The sequence below is a fragment of the Rhinopithecus bieti genome, unplaced genomic scaffold, assembly GCF_001698545.2.
Source record: "Rhinopithecus bieti isolate Rb0 unplaced genomic scaffold, ASM169854v2 scaffold_32081, whole genome shotgun sequence".
Taxonomy (NCBI): domain Eukaryota; kingdom Metazoa; phylum Chordata; class Mammalia; order Primates; family Cercopithecidae; genus Rhinopithecus; species Rhinopithecus bieti.
Genome location: NW_016814436.1, coordinates 1,953,014 through 1,975,970, shown reverse-complemented (window position 1 = coordinate 1,975,970; position 22,957 = coordinate 1,953,014). Strand labels below are relative to the sequence as shown.

Below are 22,957 nucleotides of genomic sequence, written 5' to 3'. Positions count from 1 at the left end.
ACCAGGTTGGCCAGGCTAGCCTCAAAATCCTGACCTCAAGTGATCTGCCTGCCTCGGCCTCCCAAAGTGCTGGAATAGTGGTTTTTTTTTTTTTTTTTAATCTTTTTGAAAGCCACAAGCTAATGGGTTTCTTTTTTCTTAAGGAGGCTACTCTTCCAACTGTGCATCTTTGTAGCACCCCTGAAATCAATTTGAGTGCCAATTTCTGTAATTAGTCTGGCTTCCCGGGTTAGCATCCAGTTTAGAGGCCTCCAGGATGGATGGATCATGGGCTTTTTATGTTTAAAATATGTATTGGTTTTTTCAAACATGTATTGAATGCATGTTGTCAGGCATCCCACCATTTTATACATTTAACCTTGTTGAGGTGAAGTGACCCTCACGAGGTCAGGTAGCTAAGAAATGAAAGAGATAGCCATTTGAATCTTGGTCTTCAGAGTCCAGATCTGATCCTTCTACCACTTATCATTAGTAAGATGGGCGGAATGGCTATATGAACATAAACTCCCATTGGAATCAAATCAGTGAGTTGCTTTTGAGCGACTTTGAGTCCCTTAGGACTATTATGTGTCACAGGCAGAAAGGGAATTTATCAGGTAAAGAAAGGCAGATTTATTAAAGTATGAAAACATGTTGCAAGAAAGCAATGGGCAGCACAGCAGAGAAGGGACTGTCTGCAAAGAGGCAGGGGATGGAGGGAAGTTTTACAGGGTCGTGCTGGAGGGGACTATGTGGGGATCGATGTGTCTGAGGGCTGTTTGTGATTAATCATTTCTCAGAACAACTGTCCATGGTTTTCCCCCACCTGGGGCCCCTTCCTCTTTGTTATTATCTTATTAGGACTGCACATTATGGACCCTGAAATTTCTTTTTTTTGTTTGTTTTGTTTTGTTTTGTTTTTGAGACAAGGTCTCATTCTGTCACCCAGGCTGAAGTACAGTGGCATGATCATGGCCCACTGCAGCCTCAACCTTTTGAGCTCAAGTGATCCTCCCATCTTAGCCTTCCAAGTAGCTGAGACTGGAGGTATGTGCCACCACACCTAGCTCATTTTTAAATTTTTTGTAGAGATGGGGTCCCACTATGTTTCTCAGACTGGTCTTGACCTCCTGGGCTCAAGTGATCCTCCTGCCTCAGCCTCCCAAAGTGTTTGGGATTACTGGTGTGAGCCACCATACCTGGCTAGGGCTCTGGAATTTCTGAGAGATGGGAACAAAAGGGATGATGTTTCCCCCTGGATGATGTGACAGGTTAGATTCTAACCAAAATCTTTTTAGGAGGTTGCAGTTCCCTGTTTTTCACCCCACTGCAGTTTATAGCAAATATTCAGTGATATAAATCATTACTACTACTAATAATTGTTAGGAAAATACCAGCCGGGCATGGTGGCTCATGCCTGTAGTCCCAGTACTTTGGGAGGCTGAGGTGGGTGGATCACCTGAAGTCAGGAGTTTGAGACCAGCCTGGTCAACATGGTGAAACCCTGTCTCTACTAAAAATACAAAAAATTAGCTAGGCGTGGTGGCAGACACCTGTAATCCCAGCTACTTGGGAGCCTGAGGCAGGAGAATCGCTTGAACCCAGGAGGCAGAGGTTGCAGTAAGCCGAGATTGCATCACTGCCTTCCAGCCTGGGCAACAAGAGTGAAACTCCATCTCAAAAATAATTAAATAAATAAAAAATAACAAGTACCAAGACATGGCAGTCCTGACCTAGGGCCCATCCTCTTCCTCAAGTCACCCATGCCTTTTGCTTCTTGTTTTGTCTTCAGATCTGCTTTCCAGTCAGCCTCTTTTATTCTTAGCTTATAATTCCATGGGGCTTCCAATAGTGTACCTCCCTGCTCCCTCCCGTTTTCTCTTTTTCCATGCTTAGTCTTTGTAAGGATGTCATTTGGCAAAGTTGATTCTGTTTGATTGTTTTTCAATATGGGCCTTTGGAGAATGGAAGGTAGTAACTCAATGCTGGGCAGAGGAAGGAGGCCAAGAAAGAAGCATTAGTGTTGGAGTAGCATGAGCCTATGAAGAAAAGGAGAATCTTTTGGACAGAGCTTTTCCTTGTATATCTTTGAAGAAATGGGTGCAGGCCAGGCACAGTGGCTCACACCTGTAATCCCAGCACTTTGGGAGGCCGAGGCGGGTGGATCATGAGGGCAGGAGATCGAGACCATCCTGGCTAATGTGGTGAAACCCATCTCTACTAAAAATACTAAAAACTAGCCGGGCGTGGTGGTGGGCACCTGTAATCCCTGCTACTTGGAAGGATGAGGCAAGAGAATCGCTTGAACCCAGGAGGTGGAGGTTTGCAGTGAGCCAAGATCACACCACTGCACTCCAGCCTGGGCGACAGAGCGGGACTCCATCTCAAATAAATAAATAAATAAATAAATAAATAAACAAACAAATAAATAAAGTGGGTGCATTGTTGATCTCTAGTTAGAAATAAGCTCTGCCTGTTTCTATAAGAGCTGGTTAATTAGAAATAAAATCTTTGTGAACCCATGGATTATATTGAAAAATTTTTTTTTAAAGCAAGAAATAAAACCTTGATACTGGTGAGTAATTTCTGCTTTTCCCTGGCTCCTTCTACACAGGTCTTTTCATCTCAAGATCAATGTTCATTGGTTTCTTGACTCAAAGCTGGGTGAAGAATTTTAGGAATTGAGGTGCTTATAATGCCAGAGCCTAGAATTTCAGGACCGAGAAGGAGTTGATATTTGAAGAGCTCTTACTGTGTGTCCTCTGCTTTACCTGAACTCATGTAGTCAGTACAATAATCTTACAAAGTAAGTACTATTATTATTGGGTTCATTTCACAGATGAGAAAACTGAGATTTAGAGAGGGTAGGTATGATTTTGTGAAATATATAGTCTTCCTCCCCTTTCCTGACCTATAACTCCTAAAATCCTTGAAATCTCCCAAGTGATCAGTGTCTTTTTTTTTTTTTTTTTGAGATAGAATCTTGCTGTGTCACCCAGGCTAGAGTGCAGTAGCGTAATCTTGGCTCACTGCAGCCTCTGCCTCCCGGGTTGAAGGGATTCTCATGTCTCAGCCTCCTGAGTAGCTGGGGCTACAGGCATATGCCACCACACCCAGCTAATTTTTGTATTTTTAGTAGAGATGGGATTCCGCCATGTTGCCCAGGCTGGTCTTGAACTCCTGAGCTCAGGTGATCCACGTGCCTCGGCCTCCCACAGTGCTGGGATTACAAGTGTGAGCCACTGCACCTGGCCAGTGTCTTTTTTTGTGCTAATAATTGACCTTTGGTTGGGGACTCCTGGATAGTCTCAGGATGAGGGGACCGGTGGGGCCAGGGAAGCCAGCCTTGTGGTTAGAGTGTTGGAACCTTTAGTCCTACACCCAGCCTCTGGGACAGGGAGAGGAACTGAAGGTTGACTTGATCTCCAGTGGCCAGTGACTTAATTGATCATGCCTGCATAATGAAACTTCCATAAAAACCCTGAAGGACTGGGTTTGGGGAGCTTCTGGATGGCTGAACACCTGGAGGTTCTTGGAGGATGGCGTCCCCAGGGAGGGCTTGGAGGCTCTGCACCCCTTTTCACATGCCTCGCCCTAGCATCTCTTCATTTGTATCCTTCGTAATATCCTTTATAATAAATCAGTAAATACAAATAAAGTGTTTCTTTGAGTCCTGTGAGCCACTCTAGCAAATTTATCCATCCTAAGAACTTTGATTTATAGCCGGTCAGTCGGCAGCACTGGTAAAACAACCTGGAGCTTGCAATTGACATTGTGAGTCGGGGGCAGTCTTGGGGACTAAACTTGTGGGATCTGATGCTACTTCCAGGTGGATAGTGTAGGAACTGAATTGGAGGACACCAGCTGGTGTCTGCCAGCTGCAGAATTGATTGCTTGCTTGGCGTATGGGGCTTCTGCACATCTGGTGTCAGAAGTATGCTGTGGGGTTGGGCGTGGTGGCTCGCGCCTGTAATCCCAGCACTTTGGGAGGCAGAGGTAGGAGGATCACTTGAGCCCAGGAGTTTTAGACCAACCCGGGCAGCATAGTGAGATCCTGTCTCTAAATATATATATATTTTTAAATCAAAGGTAGTATTCTGTGTTGTGAGAGTGTAGCAGGAAGAAACTGAGTTTGCTTTTTCCTCTCCACCCTCTCAGTAAGTAACTTGCTCAGAATCACTCAAAGGCAAATGAGTGGTTCAGTTTATTAGCCTCCAGAAGATTGACAGGTGTTAAAGGTTGTTGCTGAAGTAGGGTGATAAAAGTGATCAGGTGCTTCAGTTATTGCAGGAGCTGCCACGTGCTCAATCTGATGTGTGGTTGTTTTCTCCTGTCAAAAGTTCTTTTTTTTTTTTTTGAGACGGAGTCTTGCTCTGTTGCGCAGGCTGAAGTGCAGTGGTGCTATCTCCGCTCACTACAAGCTCCATCTCCCGGATTCATGCCATTCTGATGCCTCAGCCTCCCTCGTAGCTGGGACTACAGGTGCCCGCCACCATGCCCGGCTAATTTTTGTTCTATTTTTTAGTAGAGACAGGGTTTCAGCATGTTAGCCAGGATGGTCTCAATCTCCTGACCTCGTGATCTGCCCGCCTCGGCCTCCCAAAGTGCTGGGATTATAGGCGTGAGCCACTGCGCCTGGTCCTGTCAAAAGTTCTTTAAGAATTACTATTATTTTTTCTTTTTGAGATGAAATCTCGCTCTGTCCCCCAGGCTGGAGGGCGGTGGTGCTATCTCAGCTCACTGCAATCTCTGCCTCCCAGGTTCAAGCGATTCTCTTGCCTCAGCTCCTGAGTAGCTGGGATTACAGGTGCCTGCTACTATGCCTGACTAATTTTTGTATTTTTAGTAGAGATGGGGTTTCACCATGTTGGCCAGGCTGGTCTTGAAATCCTGACCTCGGGATCCACCCACCTGGGCCTCCTAAAGTGCTGGGATTATAGGCGTGAGCCTCCGAGCCTGGAGGACTGTAGCTTTGTAGTAAGTTTTGAAATTGGAAAGTGTTAGTCATCAAACTTTGTTCTTTTTCAAGATTGTTTTGACATTCTGGGTTCCTTGCATTTCCTTACTTGAGGGTAAGCTTGTCAATTGCTGAAAAGCAATTCGGTTTTTCTCTTTGTTTTTATATCTGGCTTTGTGGCCAAGGAGTTCCTCAATGGTTGTTGACATTTAGGTGTGAAGTACCCATGGGCTGATCTGCTGTCTGTGCTAGGACCAGTGCAAGTGCAGAAGGTGAGTTGGGTGGGGGAAATTGACCTCTTCAGTTTATAATGTAGACTTTCACTGTCTCCCTGGGTCGATATGGTGCCTTATCCCTATTGTCAACTGTGCCTGAAGTCTTGAGTTTGGTTTCACCTATTGAGAAACTAAAAGTCTTTTTATTTATTTATTTATTTTTTTCTGAGACAGAGTCTTGCTCTTGTTGCCCAGGCTGGAGTGCAATGATGTGATCTTAGCTCACCACAACCTCTGTCTCGCGGGTTCAAGCTATTCTCCTGCCTTGGCCTATCCCGAGTAGCTGGGATTACAGGCATGCACCACCACGCCTGGCTAATTTTGTGTTTTTAGTCAAGACAGGGTTTCACCATGTTGGTCAGGCTGGTCTTGAACTCCTGAACTCGGGTTATCCGCCCGCCTTGGCCTCCCAAAGTGCTGGACTAAAAGTCTCTGCTTGGGATTAGGAAGGGGCAACTGCTTGGTTGAACTGGGTGGGGAGAGGACTCTGGGACTCTAATCGTTCCCAAGATAGGCTTTTGCCATCCTCCTGTTTTTAGCCTCACTTCTGCCCTTACTTTCAGAGGTACCTGGTTACCACTGATGCAGGGCAGGTGAGCGCCGAAACTGGGGGGTTAGTCTGGGTAGGTTCGTGGCTTTGCCCTGGAAAGAATTCAAGGACAAGCTGGTAGTAGAAGACAACAGCTTTATTGAGGCAGCAGAGTTACAGCTCCGTGACTGCTCCTGCAGAGCAGGGCTACTCCATAGGCAGTGTGTCCCAAGTAGCAGCTCAGGGGCAATTTTGCTGTCATATTTATACCCAGTTTTAATTATATGCAAATTAAGGGGTGGGCTATTAGACATTTCTAGAAAAGTGGTGGTAACTTCTGGAGCATTACCATGGCATCGGCACACTGTCGTGGCACTGGTAGGTGTGTCTTTTGGGGAGGTGCTTTTGGTGCCTCTTCCCTGTTTCAGCCAGTCTTCAGTCTGGTGCTGAGCCGAGACCTGCCTCCTGCCTCACCACCAATTATTGACCCTTTCTGGAATTCTTCATTGCCAGTCCGCTTTCCTCCTGTTGACCTCTCTCGTGGGCAGCTAAGTTTCAGTTTCGACACACTGGAACCATTTTCCAAAATTTTGCTGCTATTTCTTTTGTTTTTCTTTTTCCCTCTTTCTGTGGGTTTTCACCTTTTTGTATTGCTTTCCTGTCATTTTGGTGAAGTTTGAGAAGGGAACAGAGATAAATGTGTGTGTAATCTGCTGTGTGTATTGAGAGCTCCTGGAAGGCTAAGGGAAGAACTGGCCTCTAGGAAGACTCAAGTGTTGCTGCTACTACTTTGTTTCCTTAGCAACAGTCCTGATTCCTGACGGGGGAGCTCCTTCATTGTATTCTGTTCCTACTGATACACATTGCTCCTTTTTTTTTTTTTTGAGATGAGTCTCATGGTGTCGCTCAGGCTGGAGTGCAGTGGCGCGATCTTGGCTCACTGCAACCTTCGCCTCCCAGGTTCAAGTGATTCTCCTGCCTCAGCCTCCTGATTAGCTGGGATTACAGGTGCCCACTAACACGCCCAGCTAATTTTTTTATTTTTAGTAAAGATTGGGTTTCAGTATGTTGGCCAGGCTGATCTCGAACTCCTGACCTCATGTGATCCACCCACTTCGGCCTCCCACAGTGCTAGGATTACAGGCATGAGCCACCACACCTGGCCTCCTTTTTAAGTTTGTTTGTTTGTTTATTTATTTATTTATTTATTTATTGAGACGGAGTCTTGCTCTGTCACCCAGGCTGGAGTGCAGTGGCCGGATCTCAGCTCACTGCAAGCTCCGCCTCCCGGGTTTATGCCATTCTCCTGCCTCAGCCTCCCGAGTAGCTGGGACTACAGGTGCCCACCACCTCGCCCGGCTAATTTTTTGTATTTTTTAGTAGAGACGGGGTTTCACGGTGTTAGCCAGGATGGTCTCGATCTCCTGACCTCGTGATCCGCCCGTCTCGGCCTCCCAAAGTGCTGGGATTACAGGCTTGAGCCACCGCGCCCGGCCCAAGTTTATTTTTATTTATTTATTTTTTTAAACAGGGTCTTCCTCTGTTGCTCAGGCTGGAGTGCAGTGATTATAGCTCACTGCAGCCTCGACCTCCTGGGTTCCGGTGATTTCCCACCTCAGCCTCCTGAGTAGCTGGAACTACAGGCACGCACCACCATGTCTGACTAATTTTTTGTAGAAATGGGGTTTCTCCATGTTGCCTAGACTGGTCTTGAATTCCTGGGCTCAAGCAGTCTGCTCATAGCCTCCCAAAGTGCTGGGATTACAGGCATGCGCCACTATACCCAGCTGCCCCAGTTTTTCATTTGCATAATTTTCTATGCAAATTTTTTGCATCTTTTTAGTTCAGCTAAATTAGCTGAGGTCTAAAGTACTCCTTTTAGTGCAGTCACATTAGTTGAGGTTTCAACAAATTCGTTAACACTAAACCAGTGGTCCTCAACCCAGCTTCATATTAGGATCACTTGGGGAATTTTTAAATAACACACCTGTCCCTGGCCCACCACAGACCAATTAGATGGGAATCTCTGAGGGTGGGGTTTGGTAGTCAGTGTTGTTGTTAATGCTCCCCAGATAATTCAGATGTCTAGAAAGGATGGAGAACCACTGCTCCAAGGTATCTGATCCTTCATTAAAGATAATTTAAGCTAACTCTACACATTCAATTACATCTGTTATCTTATTGTTATTCTCTCCGTCTTACGTTTCCCCCCAACATTGGCCCCTTTCCTTCCTTATATTCCCCAGATATGCTGTCATCTCAACAGCATTTGCTCATACCTTTTTTTTTTTTTTGAGACAGGGTCTTGCTCTGTCGCCTATGCTGGAGTGCAGTGGCGTGATCATAGCTCACTGCAGCCTCTACCTCCCAGGCTCAAGCGATCCTCCAACTTCAGCCTCCCGAGTAACTGTGACTACAGGCATGTGCCACCATGGCTAATTTTTGTGGTTTTTGTTGAGACGAGGTTTTGCCATATTGTTCAGGCTGGTCTCGAACTCCTGGACTCAAGTGATCCACCTCCCTTGGCCTCCTAAGGTGCTGGGATTACGTGTGTGAGCCACCACAGCTGGCCATCGTACCCTTTTATCTACCTGAATGTTCTGCAGATACTCTCAGTTTCTTCCTTCAGCTTCTTCAGATCTTTGCTCAGATGTCACCTTCGTAGTGAGACCTTCTTGTTCATGCCTTTTCAATTTCTATTTTGGCCAGGTGCCATGGCTTACACCTATAAGCCCATCACTTTGGGAGGCCAAGGCAGGAGGATCGCTTGAGCCCAGGAGTTCAAGACCAGCCTGGCCAATTTGGTAAAATCCTCTCTCTACTAAAAATACCAAAATGAGCCAGGCATGGTGGCATGTGCCTGTAACCCTAGCTACTCAGGAGGCTGAGGCATGAGAATCACTTGAATCCAGGAGGTGGAGGTTGCAGTGAGCTGAGATCACGCCACAGCACTCCAGCCTGGGCGACAGAGCAAGACTTTGTCTAAAAAAAAAAAAAAAAACAAAACCAAAAAAAACAGTGAAAAGCATGCAAATTTATTTAATATAAATTTACATGACATGAGAGGCATTATAAGGAAATTAAGACCTGGAGAAACAGATGATGTTGTGTATTTATGTTTAGGTTTGATGAAGAGTGGACAATCGTGGAGAAATATGATTGGAGAAAAGGGGTATGATTGACTGGTAATACACTGGGGGAAATTCAACAAGTCCTGTTTGTTCAGATTCTTTTCTGTGTCCTATTGTCTTCAGAGATAAGGATATTCCTTTCCTTGGGGTATAAGGAGGGCATCTCTCGAAGGAGGGTCATATGACTTGTTTCAGGGGAAGGTCAGAAAATCTTTCATAGGCTTTATGACCTGCTTTAGGGGAGAAGGGTGAGAGGAAGCTGAGAGTGACTTCCTGCTTTTCCTGTTTTCTTAAATGCCAAGGTGTCATGTTTTCGGGTAAGGTATCTTAAACCCCATCAGCCATGTCCTGTCTACTGATGAGCCCATCAAGGCATTCTTCTCTTCTATTACATATAAAATATGTGCATATATGATACACATGTATGTATGTATATATGTGTATATATACACACATGTATGTGTCATATATGCATATATTTTATATGTATACATGTACATTTATTTGCTAAAACTTTTTGTGAAATAATGCTTTCCTTAATGTGTGATATACTTTTATATTTTCTTTTCTGTTTTGAAACAGAGTCTTACTCTGTCACCCAGGCTAGAGTGCAGTGGTGCGGTCTTGGCTCACTGCAACCTTCACATCTTGGGTTCAAGCAATTCTCCTGCCTCAGCCTCCTTAGTAAGTGGGATTACAGGCACCCGCCACCACTCCTGACCTCAAGCAATCCACGCACCTCAGCCTCCCAAAGTGCTGGGATTACAGGTGTGAGCCACCACGCTCGGCCTATATTTTCTTTTAAAAAAATCTTTTTATTTATTATACTTTGGTATACAACTTTTATATTTTCTACCCTATTTGTTTATATTTTATTTTTAAAGTGCTTGTCAAGATTTATGTAGAGGATGAGTTCAGAGGAAATATGTTAGTTGTATTTCTATTATATATAAATATGTTATTTGTATTTTTGAGACCAAATGTGGTGGCTCATGCTTGTAATCCCATCACTTTGGGAGGCTGAGGTGGGAGGATCGCCTGAGCTCAAGAGTTCCAGATCAGCCTGAACAACATAGGGACCCCCTTCATCTGTACAAAAAATTTAAAAAATTAGGTGAGTCTGGTGGCTCGTGCCTGTAGTCCCAGCCGTTTAGGAGGCTGAGGTGAGAGGATTGCTTGAGCCCAGGAGGTTGAGGCTGAAGTGAGCCATGATTGTGCCACTGTATTCCAGCTTGGGGTGACACCCTGTCTCAAATATATATATATATATACACTTTATATATATATATACACACACACATACATAGATACACATATACACACACACACATAGATACACACACATATATACACACACACACACTTATGCTATAAATATATATGTGTGTGTGTGTGTGTGTATATATATATATATATATATTTTTTTTTTTTGAGAAATTTCAGTAGATCTACCAGACATAGTAAAGGGGAACATTTTGCCTTTCCGTCCCCCTCCCAATAAGTCCATTAGTTTCTTCAATAATGAAATACTTTGTTCATCTGGTAACCTTTAGTTATATTTTAAACATTGCCCCCCATTCTCCCTCTTCCTGCCCCAAGCTTATGCTCACTCAGAGTTTTGGAGTGATTAGGGTGCAATTACTTTCCATGGCTATTAGCAGGGGAGAAATTACTTGAGTACATGTACGGAGTCATCTGTATGTGTTGCTGAGACAGAGTGTAAAGTCCAGGCCTCAGGTTTCCTAAGCTTCTTGTAGTGGATAGTAGGGATTTGGATCTAATATGCGTTAGGAACCTTGTCTAAGATGGGAAGCAAAAGCTAAGAGGTTGAAAGTACTTTGATGGGGATGGGATCTGTTCCTTTCTTTTTTTTTTTTTTTTTTTGAGACGGAGTCTCGCTCTGTCGCCCAGGCTGGAGTACAGTGGCGCGATCTCAGCTCACTGCAAGCTCCGCCTCCCGGGTTTACGCCATTCTCCTGCCTCAGCCTCCCGAGAAACTGGGACTACAGGTGCCCGCCACATCTCCTGGCTAGTTTTTTTGTATTTTTTTAGTAGAGACCGGTTTCACCATGTTAGCCAGGATGGTCTCGATCTCCTGACCTCGTGATCCGCCCATCTCGGCCTCCCAAAGTGCTGGGATTACAGGCTTGAGCCACCGCGCCCAGCCGGGATCTGTTCCTTTCTATAGTTACGGTTATTTTTCTTGAGACGGAGTCTCACTCTGTCGCCCAGGCTGAAGTATAGTGGCGAGATCTCGGCTCACTGCAACATCCGCCTCCTGGGTTCAAGTGAGTCTCCTGCCTCAGCCTTCAGAGTAGCTGAGATTATAATTGCACCACCACTCCTGGCTAATTTTTGTATTTTTCGTAGAGACGGGGGTCTCACCATGTTGGCCAGGCTGGTCTCGAACTCCTGCCCTCAAGTGATCCGCCTGCCTCCGCCTCCCAAAGTGCTAGAATTACAGGTGTGAGCTATCACACCTGGCTGGTTATTTATTTATTTTTTTGAGAAGGAGTCTCACTCTGTCGCCCAGGCTGGAGTGCAGTGGTGCAATCTTGGCTCACTGCAACCTCCACCTCCCGGGTTCAAGCAATTCTCCTGCCTCAGCCTCCCAAGTAGCTGGCATTACAGGCACCCGCCACCACGCCCGGCTAATTTTTTTGTATTTTTAGTAGAGATGGGGTTTCGCCATGTTGGCCAGGCTGGTCTCAAACTTCTGACCTCAGGTGATCCACCCGCCTCGGCCTCCCAAAGTGCTGGGGTTATAGGCGTGAGGCAATGCGACTGGCCCCGGCCAGTTATTTTTCTTTATGCATCAATTGGAAAGGTTTTCTAATTCCACATGCCTACAGTATATAATGTCAGTCTTGCTAATTAGATCTGAATCAGATTGAACGCCTATAGAAAACATGGATAACTTTTATACAGTGGCTGCAGTTTTTTTTTGTTTTTTTTTGTTTGAGACGGAGTCTCGCTCTGTCACCCAGGCTGGCGCGCGTGGCCGGATCCAGCTCACGCAAGCTCCGCTTCCGGGTTCAAGCCATTCTCCTGCCTCAGCCCTCCTGAGTAAGCGGCTACAGGCGTCCGCCACATGTCGCCCGGCAGTTTTTTGTATTTTTTTTTTTTTTTCAGTAGAATGGGTTTCACCGTATTAGCCAGATGTCTCGATCTCCTGACCATCGGATCCACCGTCTCGGCCTTCGCCCAAAGTGCTACAGCTTTGAGCCACTGCGCCCCGGCCCTGGACTGCGTTTAAAAAAACACTGACAAGAAACATGGTGAGTAATCTACCCTGTTTCTCCTGCCTCTCCAGTTTCTTGGTCCTTCTGAGCCTTCTTTTAAAATTATCTGAATGTTTTATTTGCAGCCATGCAGTGAGATAAAAAAAGCTGGTCTTTTCCTGTTGAACAGGCCATGTATGGGATCAGTTCATTCTATAAGCATTTAGGACCAAAAGGCTCAAACTGCTCGTTTCAGGAGACAAGAATGGTTAGAAACTATGTTAGTTGGAGGCCCTTAGGAAAGAAGAAGCCCAAAAAAAAGAGATGTCTAAATTTTTTATTTAAGTCTATAAGATAAAAGTTTCCAGCTTTATACTTTACGCCTGTTAACTAAAACCCGCCAGGTAATTTATAATTATTTATAAATCCCTGCACTGCATTATTCAAGATACAATCTTTTGCTTCCCCTTAAAATTATTTTCAATTATGAAAGAGATCAAACATATAAAATGCTTCAGAGATGAAGATAACAGTCATAAAAACCACCATCTGGATTTAATGAATATGAACATTTTACTGTATTTGCTCCAGAACTTTTTTCTTTAAAAGATAAAATGTTGCAGATACAGTTGAGGTTCCTTTGGTCTCTTTCCTCACTCCAATTCCCCTGCTCCCTCCTCCCCTACCCTACAGGGAACTTCTGTTCTGAACTTGGTGTGATTCCTTCCCATCATGCTTTTATACTTTTAAACATTTGTGTGTTCACAACAACAACATATACAGTTGTTTTGTGTAAGCTCAAGTGTACACCAAAGATATTGTACTAAGGCTGCCACCTGCTTTTTTTTTTTTTTCCCCTCTTGGCATTATCGTTTGGGATTTGTACATGTGGATTAAATTCATATATTTCAGGTACTGTATACATAGCTTTCCATTTTAGAAATATATCACAATTTATCCATTCCCCCATTGATGGGTATTTAAGTTGTTTATAATTTTTTACCATTACAAATACTGCTATGATGAACATCCTTGAACATGGCCTCTTTTGTGTGTGTTGGAGAATTTCTCCCTCTGCAAATGCCTGGGAGGAGAATCCTGGTGGGTCCAGAATTACGTGTCTTTAACTCTGCCGGAGGTTGTCAGTTACCATCTCATGTGCGCTGCCTCCGCAGGCATGTAAGACTTCTCACCAACACTTATTGTCAGGCTTCTCATCTCTTTCTAATCTGATGGGTAGCAAAGAGAGTTGACCTTTTTACTGCTTTGCCAAGATAAATTTAGTCTAAGGGAATCGAAACATCATCTTTTTGGCCTGGTAAAAGGGCTCATGCCTGTAATGCCAGCACTTTGGAAGGTGGGGCTGAGAGGATTGCCTGAGGCCAGGAGTTCACGACTGGCCTGGGCAAGATGGTGAGATCCTATCTCTATAAAAAAATACATAAATAAATAAAAAAGGAAAAAAAGTAGCTGGATGTGGTGGCACATGCCTGTAGTTCCAGCTACTCAGGAGGCTGAGGCGGGAGGATCACTGGAGCCCAGGAGGTCAAGGTTGTAGTGAGCTATGATCATGTCATTGCACTGCATCCTGGGCAACAGGGCTAGACCCTGTCTCAAAAAAACAGGTTGGGCCCATGGTAGTGGGTTATCAGAACTTATTAATATTAGTGTCACTAAAGTTTGTATACAACCCCTGAGTGCTAAATTTGGCTTTAAAAAAGGAAAAAATAAAAAAAGAACTGAGATGGGAGTCTGTCTGCATGTTCAAGGGATAGTTGAACAGTGAGGAGGCCTGTGTGGCAGGGCCAGAGCATGGTGAGGGTGGGGGGATACTGGGGAGCAGGAAGTGGGCCGTGAGGTCCGAGAGGTGTGTGGAGATGGGGGGAGGGTATTGCATAGGACATCAAAGGTCATTTGCAGGTTTTTGGCTTTTACTCTGTGTTTTTGTTTTGTTTTCAGACAGGGTCTCACTGTGTCACCCAGGCTGGAGTGCGGTGGCACAATCATGGCTCACCGCAGCCTTGACCTCCTGGGCTCAAGCGATCCTCCCAATTCTGCCTCCCGATTACCTGGGATCACAGGCACGTGCCATCACACCCAGCTAATTTTTGTATTTTTTTGGAGAGATGGAGTTTGACCATGTTGCCCAGGCTGGTCTTGAACTCCTGAGCACAAGGTGATTTGCTCACCTTGGCTTCCCGAAGTGCTGGGATTATAGGCATGAGCCACCGCGCCTGCCGCCTTTTACTCTGAGTTAGACGGTGTCTTAGTTCATTTTGTGTTTCCATAATTGGGTAATAGAAACGGGATAATTTATAAAGAGACTAGGTAATTTATAAAGAAAAGAGATTTATTCTTTGTATTTGAGTCTGGGAAGTCCAAGGTGCTGGGCCCACATCCTGGCGAGGGCCTTTGTACTCCACATCCCAAATGGAAGGAAAGGCAGGAGAGCGAGAAAGAAAAGTGAGGGGCTGAACTTGCTTTTATAACAAACCCGCTCTTGAGATAACGGCCCCAGCCCTAAAGTAACATCAATCTGCCCTTACGACAATCACCTCTTCAAGGCCCCACCTCTCAACACTGTTAAGTTTCTGGAGCTGGGCACGGTGGCTCACGCCTATAATCCTAGCACTTTGGGAGGCTGAGGTGGGCGGATCACCTGAGGTCAGGAGTTCGAGACCATCCTGGCCAACATGGTGAAACTCTGTCTCTACTGAAAATAGAAAAGTTAGCTGGGCATGGTAGCGGGTGTCTGTAATCCCAGCTACTAGGGAGGCTGAGGCAGGAGAATCTCTTGAACCCGGGAAGCAGAGATTACAGTGAGCTGAGATAGTGCCACTGCACTCCAGCCTGGGTGACAGAGTGAGACTCCATCTCAAACAAACAAACAAACAAAGAGATGGCATTCAAAGCCTGAGACAGGATGAGGTAATGGAGAAGAGGTAGAACATTGATTGCTCGAGGTTGAGGAGGGGGCAGGAACCAACCGAGAAGGCTCAGGTGGGGCAGGAGGAGGATGAGGTAGGACTGGTGTCCTGAGAGCTGAGGGAAAAGTGGTTAAAGGATGAAAGGGTGATCACTTGTGTCAGATGCTGCCAATAGGTCAGTCATGTAAGAGGAGACGGAGAATCGCTGTGGGATTTGGTAACCTGGAGGTCTCTCTGGAACTCTTGATAAGAAGAGTTTGGTATTGTATTCCATTTGCTAAGTACCATTTCAGAGGTTTCCACTGGAAGTCAAATGCTTATTACAGACTAGCCTAGAAAAACTAGCCACTTTAAATCTTTTTGGAAACTGGATGTATCACATAAATAAGACAAATTCTGTTCGAGTTTGATAAACATCTTGAAGCATGAAATTGCTTGACTTTAGCTGTGGAAAATGTCAAAATCATTGTCACTTAGCTGTAGCTACATTTATTTAAATTTAAATTTAAATTATAAAATAGAGCCAAGGTCTCACTATGTTGCCCAGGCTGGTCTTGAATTCCTGGGCTCACATGATCCTCTTGCCTCAGCCTCCCAATGTGCTGGGATTACAGATGTGAGCCACTGTGCCTCTCCTGTAGCTACATTTAATTCTCATATGAGGGGCTTCTGTCCATTTTTTTTTTTTTTGAGACGGAGTTTCACTCTCTCCCCCAGGCTGGGGTGCAGTGGCATGATCTCAGCTCACTGCAACCTCTGCTTCCCAGGTTCAAGCAATTCTCCTGCCTCAGCCTCCAGATAGCTGGGATTACAGGGGCATGCCACTACACCCAGCTAATTCTTGTATTTTTAATAGAGATGGGGTTTCATCATGTTGGCAGGGTTGGTCTCCAACTCCTGACCTCAAGTGATCTGCCTGCGTTGGTCTTCCAAAGTGCTGGGATTACAGGCGTGAGCCACCGCTCCTGGCCAAGGGCTTTCATTCTTAGAGTAATATGGTGAGTTAATAACCATGTTTTAAAGCTGAACAACTCTTTAAGATAAGTCAGGCACTGGGCTTGGTGGTCTGAACCTGTATTTCAGCTATTCAGGGGGCTGAGGCAGGGGATCCTTTGAATGCGGAAGTTCGAGGCTGCAGTGAGCCATGACTGTGCCTGTGAGTAGCCACTGTACTCTAGCCTGGGCAATACAACCAGACCCTGTTTCTAAATAGTAATAATAATAATACTGAAGAACAAAAAAGAAAATGGGAAGTCAGGGAGAGAGGTCACATGCAAATAGAATGACGGAAGGTATTAATGATGTTGAATAGAACAGGAATTTTGGCGAGGCTTGGTGGCTCATGCTTGTAATCCCAGCACTTTGGGAGGCTGTGGCAGAAGGATAGCTTGAAGCTAGGAGTTTGAGACTAGTCTGGGCAATGTAGTAAGACCCTGTCTATAACAACAACAACAACAACAACACAATAGTAGAGTTATGGTGGCACATCTATAGTTCCAGCTACTTGGGAGGCCAAGGTGAGAGGATTGCTCGAGTCTAGGAGTTTAAGGCTGCACTGAGCATGTTCATGCCACTTCACTCCCAGCATGGGCGACAGAGTGAGATATCATCTCTAAAAAAACATAAGATACAGAGGCACAATAATTTAACAGCATCAGGTCTCAAGTGTGGTCCTCAGACATCGGGAGGCCTCCCAGACTCTTTGCAAGGTTGAAACTGTTTTCTCTCTTTTTTTTTTTTTGGAAACGGAGTCTTGCTGTTGTTGCCCGGGCTGGAGTGCAGTGGCATGATCTCGGCGCACTGCAACTGACTCCCAGGTTCCAGCAATTCTCCTGCCTCAGCCTCCCAAGTAGCTGAGATTACAGGCACCTACCACCATGCCCGGCTAATTTTTGCCTTTTTAGTAGAGACGGGGTTTCGCCATATTGGTCAGGCTGGTCTTGAACTCCTGACCTCAGGTGATCCACCCACCTTGGCCTCCCAAAGCGCTGGAAATACAGGTGTGAGCCACTGTGCCCGGCTGAAACTATTTTAATAATGACAGTAACACTTTGCCTTTTCACTATGATCCCATTTGCACCAGTGGTCCAGAAGCAAAGGTGAGCACCCAAAAGGTGCTAGCACCAATTGGGCTGTTGCTGTGGTCATGGTATTCTTCACCATACATACTCTCAGTATGAAGAAAAGAAAAAGCCAGGTTCACCTGAGAATGTCCTTGATGAAGTGGTAAAATTCATTAATTTTATGAAGTCTTGACTCCTGAGCACGTCTTTTTAATATTCTGTGTGCTGGCACGTATGTTTGTTGCAACACTATTCACAATAGCAAAGACTTGGAACCAACCCAAATGTCCATCAATGACAGACTGGATTAAGAAAATGTGGCACATATACACCATGGAATACTGTGCAGCCATAAAGAAGGATGAATTCATGTCCTTTGTAGGGACATGGATGCAGCTAGAAACCATCGTTCTCAGCAAACTATCGCAAGAACAGAAAACCAAACACCGCATGTTCTCACTTATGGGTGGGAATTGAACAATGAGATCACTTGGACACAGGAAGGGGAACATCACACACCGGGGCCTGTTGTGGGGTGAGGGGAGCGGGGAGGGATAGCATTAGGAGATATACCTAATGTAAATGACAAGTTAATGGGTGCAGCATACCAACATGGCACATGTATACATATGTAACAAATCTGCACGTCGTGCACATGTACCCTAGAACGTAAAGTGTAATAAAAAAAAAGTTAAATGAAAATGCTAGAAAAAAAAAAAATTCTGTGTGCTGAAATGGGCAGTACTCCAAAAGCTCTTCTGCCTCCTATTGAAGTATAATGGTGTGTTGGGAAAAAGCACGGTTGTTTGAATTGAGAGCTGAATTAATTGCTTTTGGGTGAAGTACCATTTTACTTAAACATCTAACAGACAAACGTGTTACTAGACTTGGGTATTTGGAAAGCCTTTTCTTGAAAACGAATGAAGTGAGCCCGACACTTTCAGGAAAACAACACAGTATTTGTTACCAATGATAAAAAGATGAGTTTTTTTTGTTTGTTTTTTAAAGAAAGAGTGGTCGAGTGCGGTTGCTCACGCTGGTAATCCCAGCACTTTGGGAGGTTGAGGTGGGCAGATCACGTGAGGTCAGGAGTTTGAGACCAGCTTGGCCAACACGGCGAAACCCCATCTCTGCTAAAAATACAAAAATTAGCCAAGTGGTGCTGGTGCCTCTAATTCCAGCTACTCAGAAGGCTGAGGCACAAGAATCACTTCAACTTGGGAGGTGGAGGTTGCAGTGAGCCGAGATTGTGCTACTGTACCACTCCAGCTTGGGTGATGGAGTGAGACTCTGTCTCAAAAAAAAAAGGAAAAAAAAAAGACAAAAGACAAGGTAGCAGAGATGATGGAAGGAGGCAGGAAGGGGAGCAGATGCGAGTTTTAAGTGAAAGTTTTAAGTGAAAGTCAGACTTTTGGAATGCTTATATCTACTACCAAGAGCTCAATGGCTTCCCAATGCTTAAAGACTTATCTGATGAGATCAGTGGTGACATTCACAAATGTGATTTTTGGATATTGCATAATGAAATGTGTCAACATTTGGAAAATCTGCATAACTCAATGAACCAATATTTTTCAAATGTCAAATGATGATGTTCCAAAATCACATACAAGTGAAAGATCCATTCAAAGTACAAGATAGACTTGCTTCTAGCCAACACAGAATGACAGGGACACCTCATGGCGAATGATGCTGCACATCTTTTGTTCTTTGTTTTTTTTTTTTGAGACTGAGTCTTGCTCTGTTACCCAGGCTGGAGTGCAATGACACAATCTCGGCTCACTGCAACCTCCACTTCCCGAGTTGAAGCAGTTCTCCTGCCTCAGCCTCCCGAGTAGCTGGAATTAAGGCATCCACTACCACCCCCGACAAATTTTTTGTTTTTTAGTGTAGATGGGGTTTCATCATTATGGCCAGGATGGTCTCAAACTCCTGACTTCAGATGATCCACCTGCCTTGGCCTCCCAAAGTGAGCCACTGCACCCAGCCTACCCATTTAAAGAATTATATTAGTTGTCTTCTTTTTCCCTTTCTTTTTTTTTTTTTTTTTTTTTGCATTATACTTTTAGCAAGGATTACTATCAGATTCTACTCATTTGGCCAGAGACCCTCCTTGAGGTGTTTGCAGCCAACTTACTCCATAGGTAACAATAGATTAGCTGTCTTTCTGCTGTGAATCTGTGATGTCTTTTTTTTTTCCTTCTTCCTTTTTTGAGACAGAGTCTTGCTCTGTCATCCAGGCTAGAGTGCAATGGCACAATCTCGGCTTACTGCAAGCTCCACCTCCCGGGTTCAAGCAATTCTTTGCCTCAGGCTCCCGAGTAGCTGGGATTACAGGCGCCTGCCACCATGCCTGGCTAATTTTTTTGTATTTTTAGTAGAGATGGGATGTCACCATTTTGGCCAGGCTGGTCTTGAACTCCTGACCTCATAATCTACCCACCTCTCAAAGTGCTGGGATTACAGGCGTGAACTGCACCCAGTCAATCTTTTTTTGTTTTGTTTTGTTTTTTTTGAAATGGAGTTTTGCTCTTGTTGCCCAGGCTGGAGTGCAATGGCCGATCTTGGCTCACTGCAACCTCAGCCTCCTGGGCTCAAGCGATTCTCCTGCCTCAGCCTCAAGGGTTGCTGGGATTACAGGCATGCGCCACCACGCCTGGCTAACTTTGTATTTTTTAGTAGAGACGGGGGTTTTGCCATGTTGGTCAGGCTGGTCTCGAACTCTCGACCTCAGGGGATCTGCCCATCTCGGCCTCCCAAAGTGCTGGAATTAAAGGCGTGAGCCACCATGCCTGGCGGAGATGTCTTATTAGACTCTGCCTCCTCTAGAATTTGCTATAACAGTCCTGTGTCCTTTCCAGTCTATCCTAAGACCGGTCCGGGTTCATTAAGTCATTATGAGACAAACTATACTCTGGTTGCAGTTGCTTGGGCGTTTCTATTTTTTTGCCTCTGTCTCTTTAAGCTTAAATATTGAAATTGAGTTCAACTTCTCTGTCTTCTTATCAGACATTCTCTCAATTCTCTTTCTGTTTGTCTTACAGCTTCACGGTGATGATATGGCATCTGCCAGCTCTAGCCGGGCAGGAGTGGCCCTGCCTTTTGAGAAGTCTCAGCTCACTTTGAAAGGTGAGTGGCACTCTATAACGTCTTTATCTTGTCTGTGGCCCGGGAAGAGGGGGAATCTAACCACACCTTGGTCTGGGGAACCAAATTTTGTGAAATAGCTTACGGGTGTTAATTATTCTCATGTCATTGTCGTCTTGTAGCTGTAATTCTTGAAGAAGAAAGAAAATAAAGGAGCAGGAAAATAAGGAACTTTTGGCTAAAATTGTCTAAAAAAAATGGTGATTTCAGGCCAGGTGCAGTGGCTCACGCCTGTAATTCAGCAGTTTGGGAGGCTGAGACAGGAGGATCCCTTAAGCCCAGAAGTTCCAGACCAGCCTGGGAAACATAGGGAAGCCCTGTCTCTACGGAACATAAAATAATTAGCCAGGCATGGTGGTTCATGCTAGCTAGTCCCAGCTACTAAGGAGGCTGAAGTGGAAGGAGAATTGCTTGAGCCTGGGAGTTCAAGGCTGCAGTGAGCTGTGATCGCACCACTGCACTCCAGCCTGGGTGACAGGGTGAGACCCTGTCCCAAAAACAAAATAAAATGAAAACTGAATAAAATAAAATTGTGATCTCTTCATGCCCTGGCCCTTGTTGCTACCTACACTCACTCCCTAGGTGCCTCATCCAACCTCGTGGCTTTAAATGCTACCAACAGAAGATCACTCCTCTGGGCTTTTCCTCTGAACTCCTGATTTATAACCAGTAGCCAGTTTGTTACCTTCGCTTGAATGTTTACTAAACATCTAGAATTTAGCCTGTCTATAGCTGAGGTCCTGGTTTTTCTTCCTCATTGTCTGTATCAGCCCATCAACATATCTGGTTGACTCGATCTTCAAAATGTGTCACTCAACATTCAGCCACTTCTCACCACCCCTAGGTCCCAGCCTAGTCCAGGCCACCATTGTCTCCACCCTGGGTTAAGGCAGTAGACTCCTGTCCTGTCCCTCTGCTTCTCCGCTTTGCCCTCCTTCAGTTTGTTGGTTACACAGCAGCCAGTGATCTTGTTAAAATGTAAACTGTGGCCAGGTGTGGTGGCTCATACCTGTAATATCAGCACTTTGGGAGGCCAAGGCAGGAGGATCACCTGAGCCCAGGAGTTTGAGACCAGCCTGAGCAACAGAGTGAGACCCCTGTCTCTACAAAAAATTAGAGGCTGAGGCAGGAAGATCACTTGAGCCCAGGAGTTCGAGGTTGCAGTAGGCTGTGATTGTGCCACCACACTCCAGCCTGGGCAACAGAGCAGAGCGAGACCATGTCTCAAAAAAAAAAAAAAAAAAAAAAAAAAAAAAAAAAAAATGCAAGCTGGGTCTTGTCACTCCTCTGCTCAAACCATTCAAGGGTGCTCCATTTCATAGTAGAAGCCGAAGATCCCGTGTGATGGGACCCTTCCCCACCCCGCATTTCTCATCTCCTGTTCCTGGTCTACATTCTCTTTGCGCCAGCCTCCTTGCTTTTCAGTGAATACACTGGGCAGGTGTCTGCCTCTGGGCCTTTGCACTTGCCGTTCCCTCTGAGTGAAATGCTTTTTGCTTCCTTACTTCCTTAGGCCTTTTCTCAAAAGCCTCCCTCTTCCTGATCCCCTGATCCAAAGCCACCTTCCTCATTGACTTCACATCTATTTCCCTCCCTTCTTTCTATTTTTCTTCTCAGCCCTTGTCCCTGTTTAATTAATTTATTTCATTTGTTGACTGTCTCCGTCAATAGAATGTATCCACAATAAGAGATTTTTGTCTGCTTTGGTCACTGTTAACTACCCCAGCCGCTAGAACAATGCCTGACACATAGTGGGCCCTCGGTAAATAGGGCCTGAATGAAAGAATGTTGCTTCGGGTTCCATAGCTCTGCAGCCATCACAGATGGGAGAGTGACTCTCAGTATCTGAGCTCAGGCCCCTCAGCCTGGTCCTCCAGAGGCAAAATTGTGTCTCTTGGGAATATTTTTCTTGAGTATTTTGAAATGTAAATGTTATTTATATAATATACTCATGTAGTTTAAAAATCTTAATTTTAATGTTATTATATTTTGAGACAATCTTGCTCTGTCGCCCAGGCTGGAGTGCAGTGTTGCCATCTCGGCTCACTGCAACTTCTTCCTCCCAGGTTAAAGCGATTCTCCTGTCTCAGCCTCCCAAGTAGCTGGGATTACAGGTGTGTGCCACCATGCCCGGCTAACTTTTTGTTTGTTTGTTTGTTTGTTTTGAGATGGAGTCTCGCTCTGTTGCCCAGGCTGGAATGCCATGGCATGATCTTGGCTCACTGCAACCTACGCCTCCCGGGTTCAAGCAATTCTTCTGCCTCAGCCTCCTGAGTAGTTGGGACTACAGGCGTGTGCCACCATGCCTGGCTACTTGTTGTATTTTTACTAGAGACGGGGTTTCACCATGTTGGGCAGGCCGGCTTCAAACTCATAACCTTATGATCTCCCTGCCTTAGCCTCCCAAAGTGCTGGGATTACAGGTGTGAGCCACCATGCCAGGCCTCCTGTAGTTCAAAATTCTTTCCTCCAGTCCTTCAGTGCTCCTGCTTGGAAGAAACCAATAGTATGTTTCTTGTGTGTCTTTTCCAAGATACACAAAAAGGGATGCATTTTTGTAATTTTGAGAGCCAGATTGCCTTCCTTGGAAGAAATACTCTTCTAGCAATGTACGAGAGTGCCTGTTTCCCCACATCTTTACCAGCACAATGTTGTCAGACTTTTAACTTTTGCCTGTTGCATTGGTGCAAGCTTGTGTTCTCAGTGTAGTTTTTTTTTTTTTTTTTTT

The 22,957-nt window shown here is 45.1% G+C and overlaps 1 protein-coding gene across 3 annotated transcripts in view; it reads left to right on the top strand.

Annotated features, from left to right (window-relative positions):
• WWP2 (WW domain containing E3 ubiquitin protein ligase 2) overlaps positions 1–22,957 on the top strand; it is a 187,296-nt gene that overhangs the window by 4,634 nt on the left and 159,705 nt on the right. For 2 of the 3 annotated variants that reach the window (XM_017850810.1, XM_017850813.1), the window contains exon 2: positions 20,127–20,211. In XM_017850810.1, the coding sequence (XP_017706299.1) occupies positions 20,142–20,211 (70 nt within the window). In that variant the 5' untranslated portion in view covers positions 20,127–20,141. Of the gene's footprint in view, positions 1–2,593; positions 2,786–20,126; positions 20,212–22,957 lie in introns of all 3 variants that reach the window. The other variant, XM_017850812.1, reaches the window with a different exon arrangement.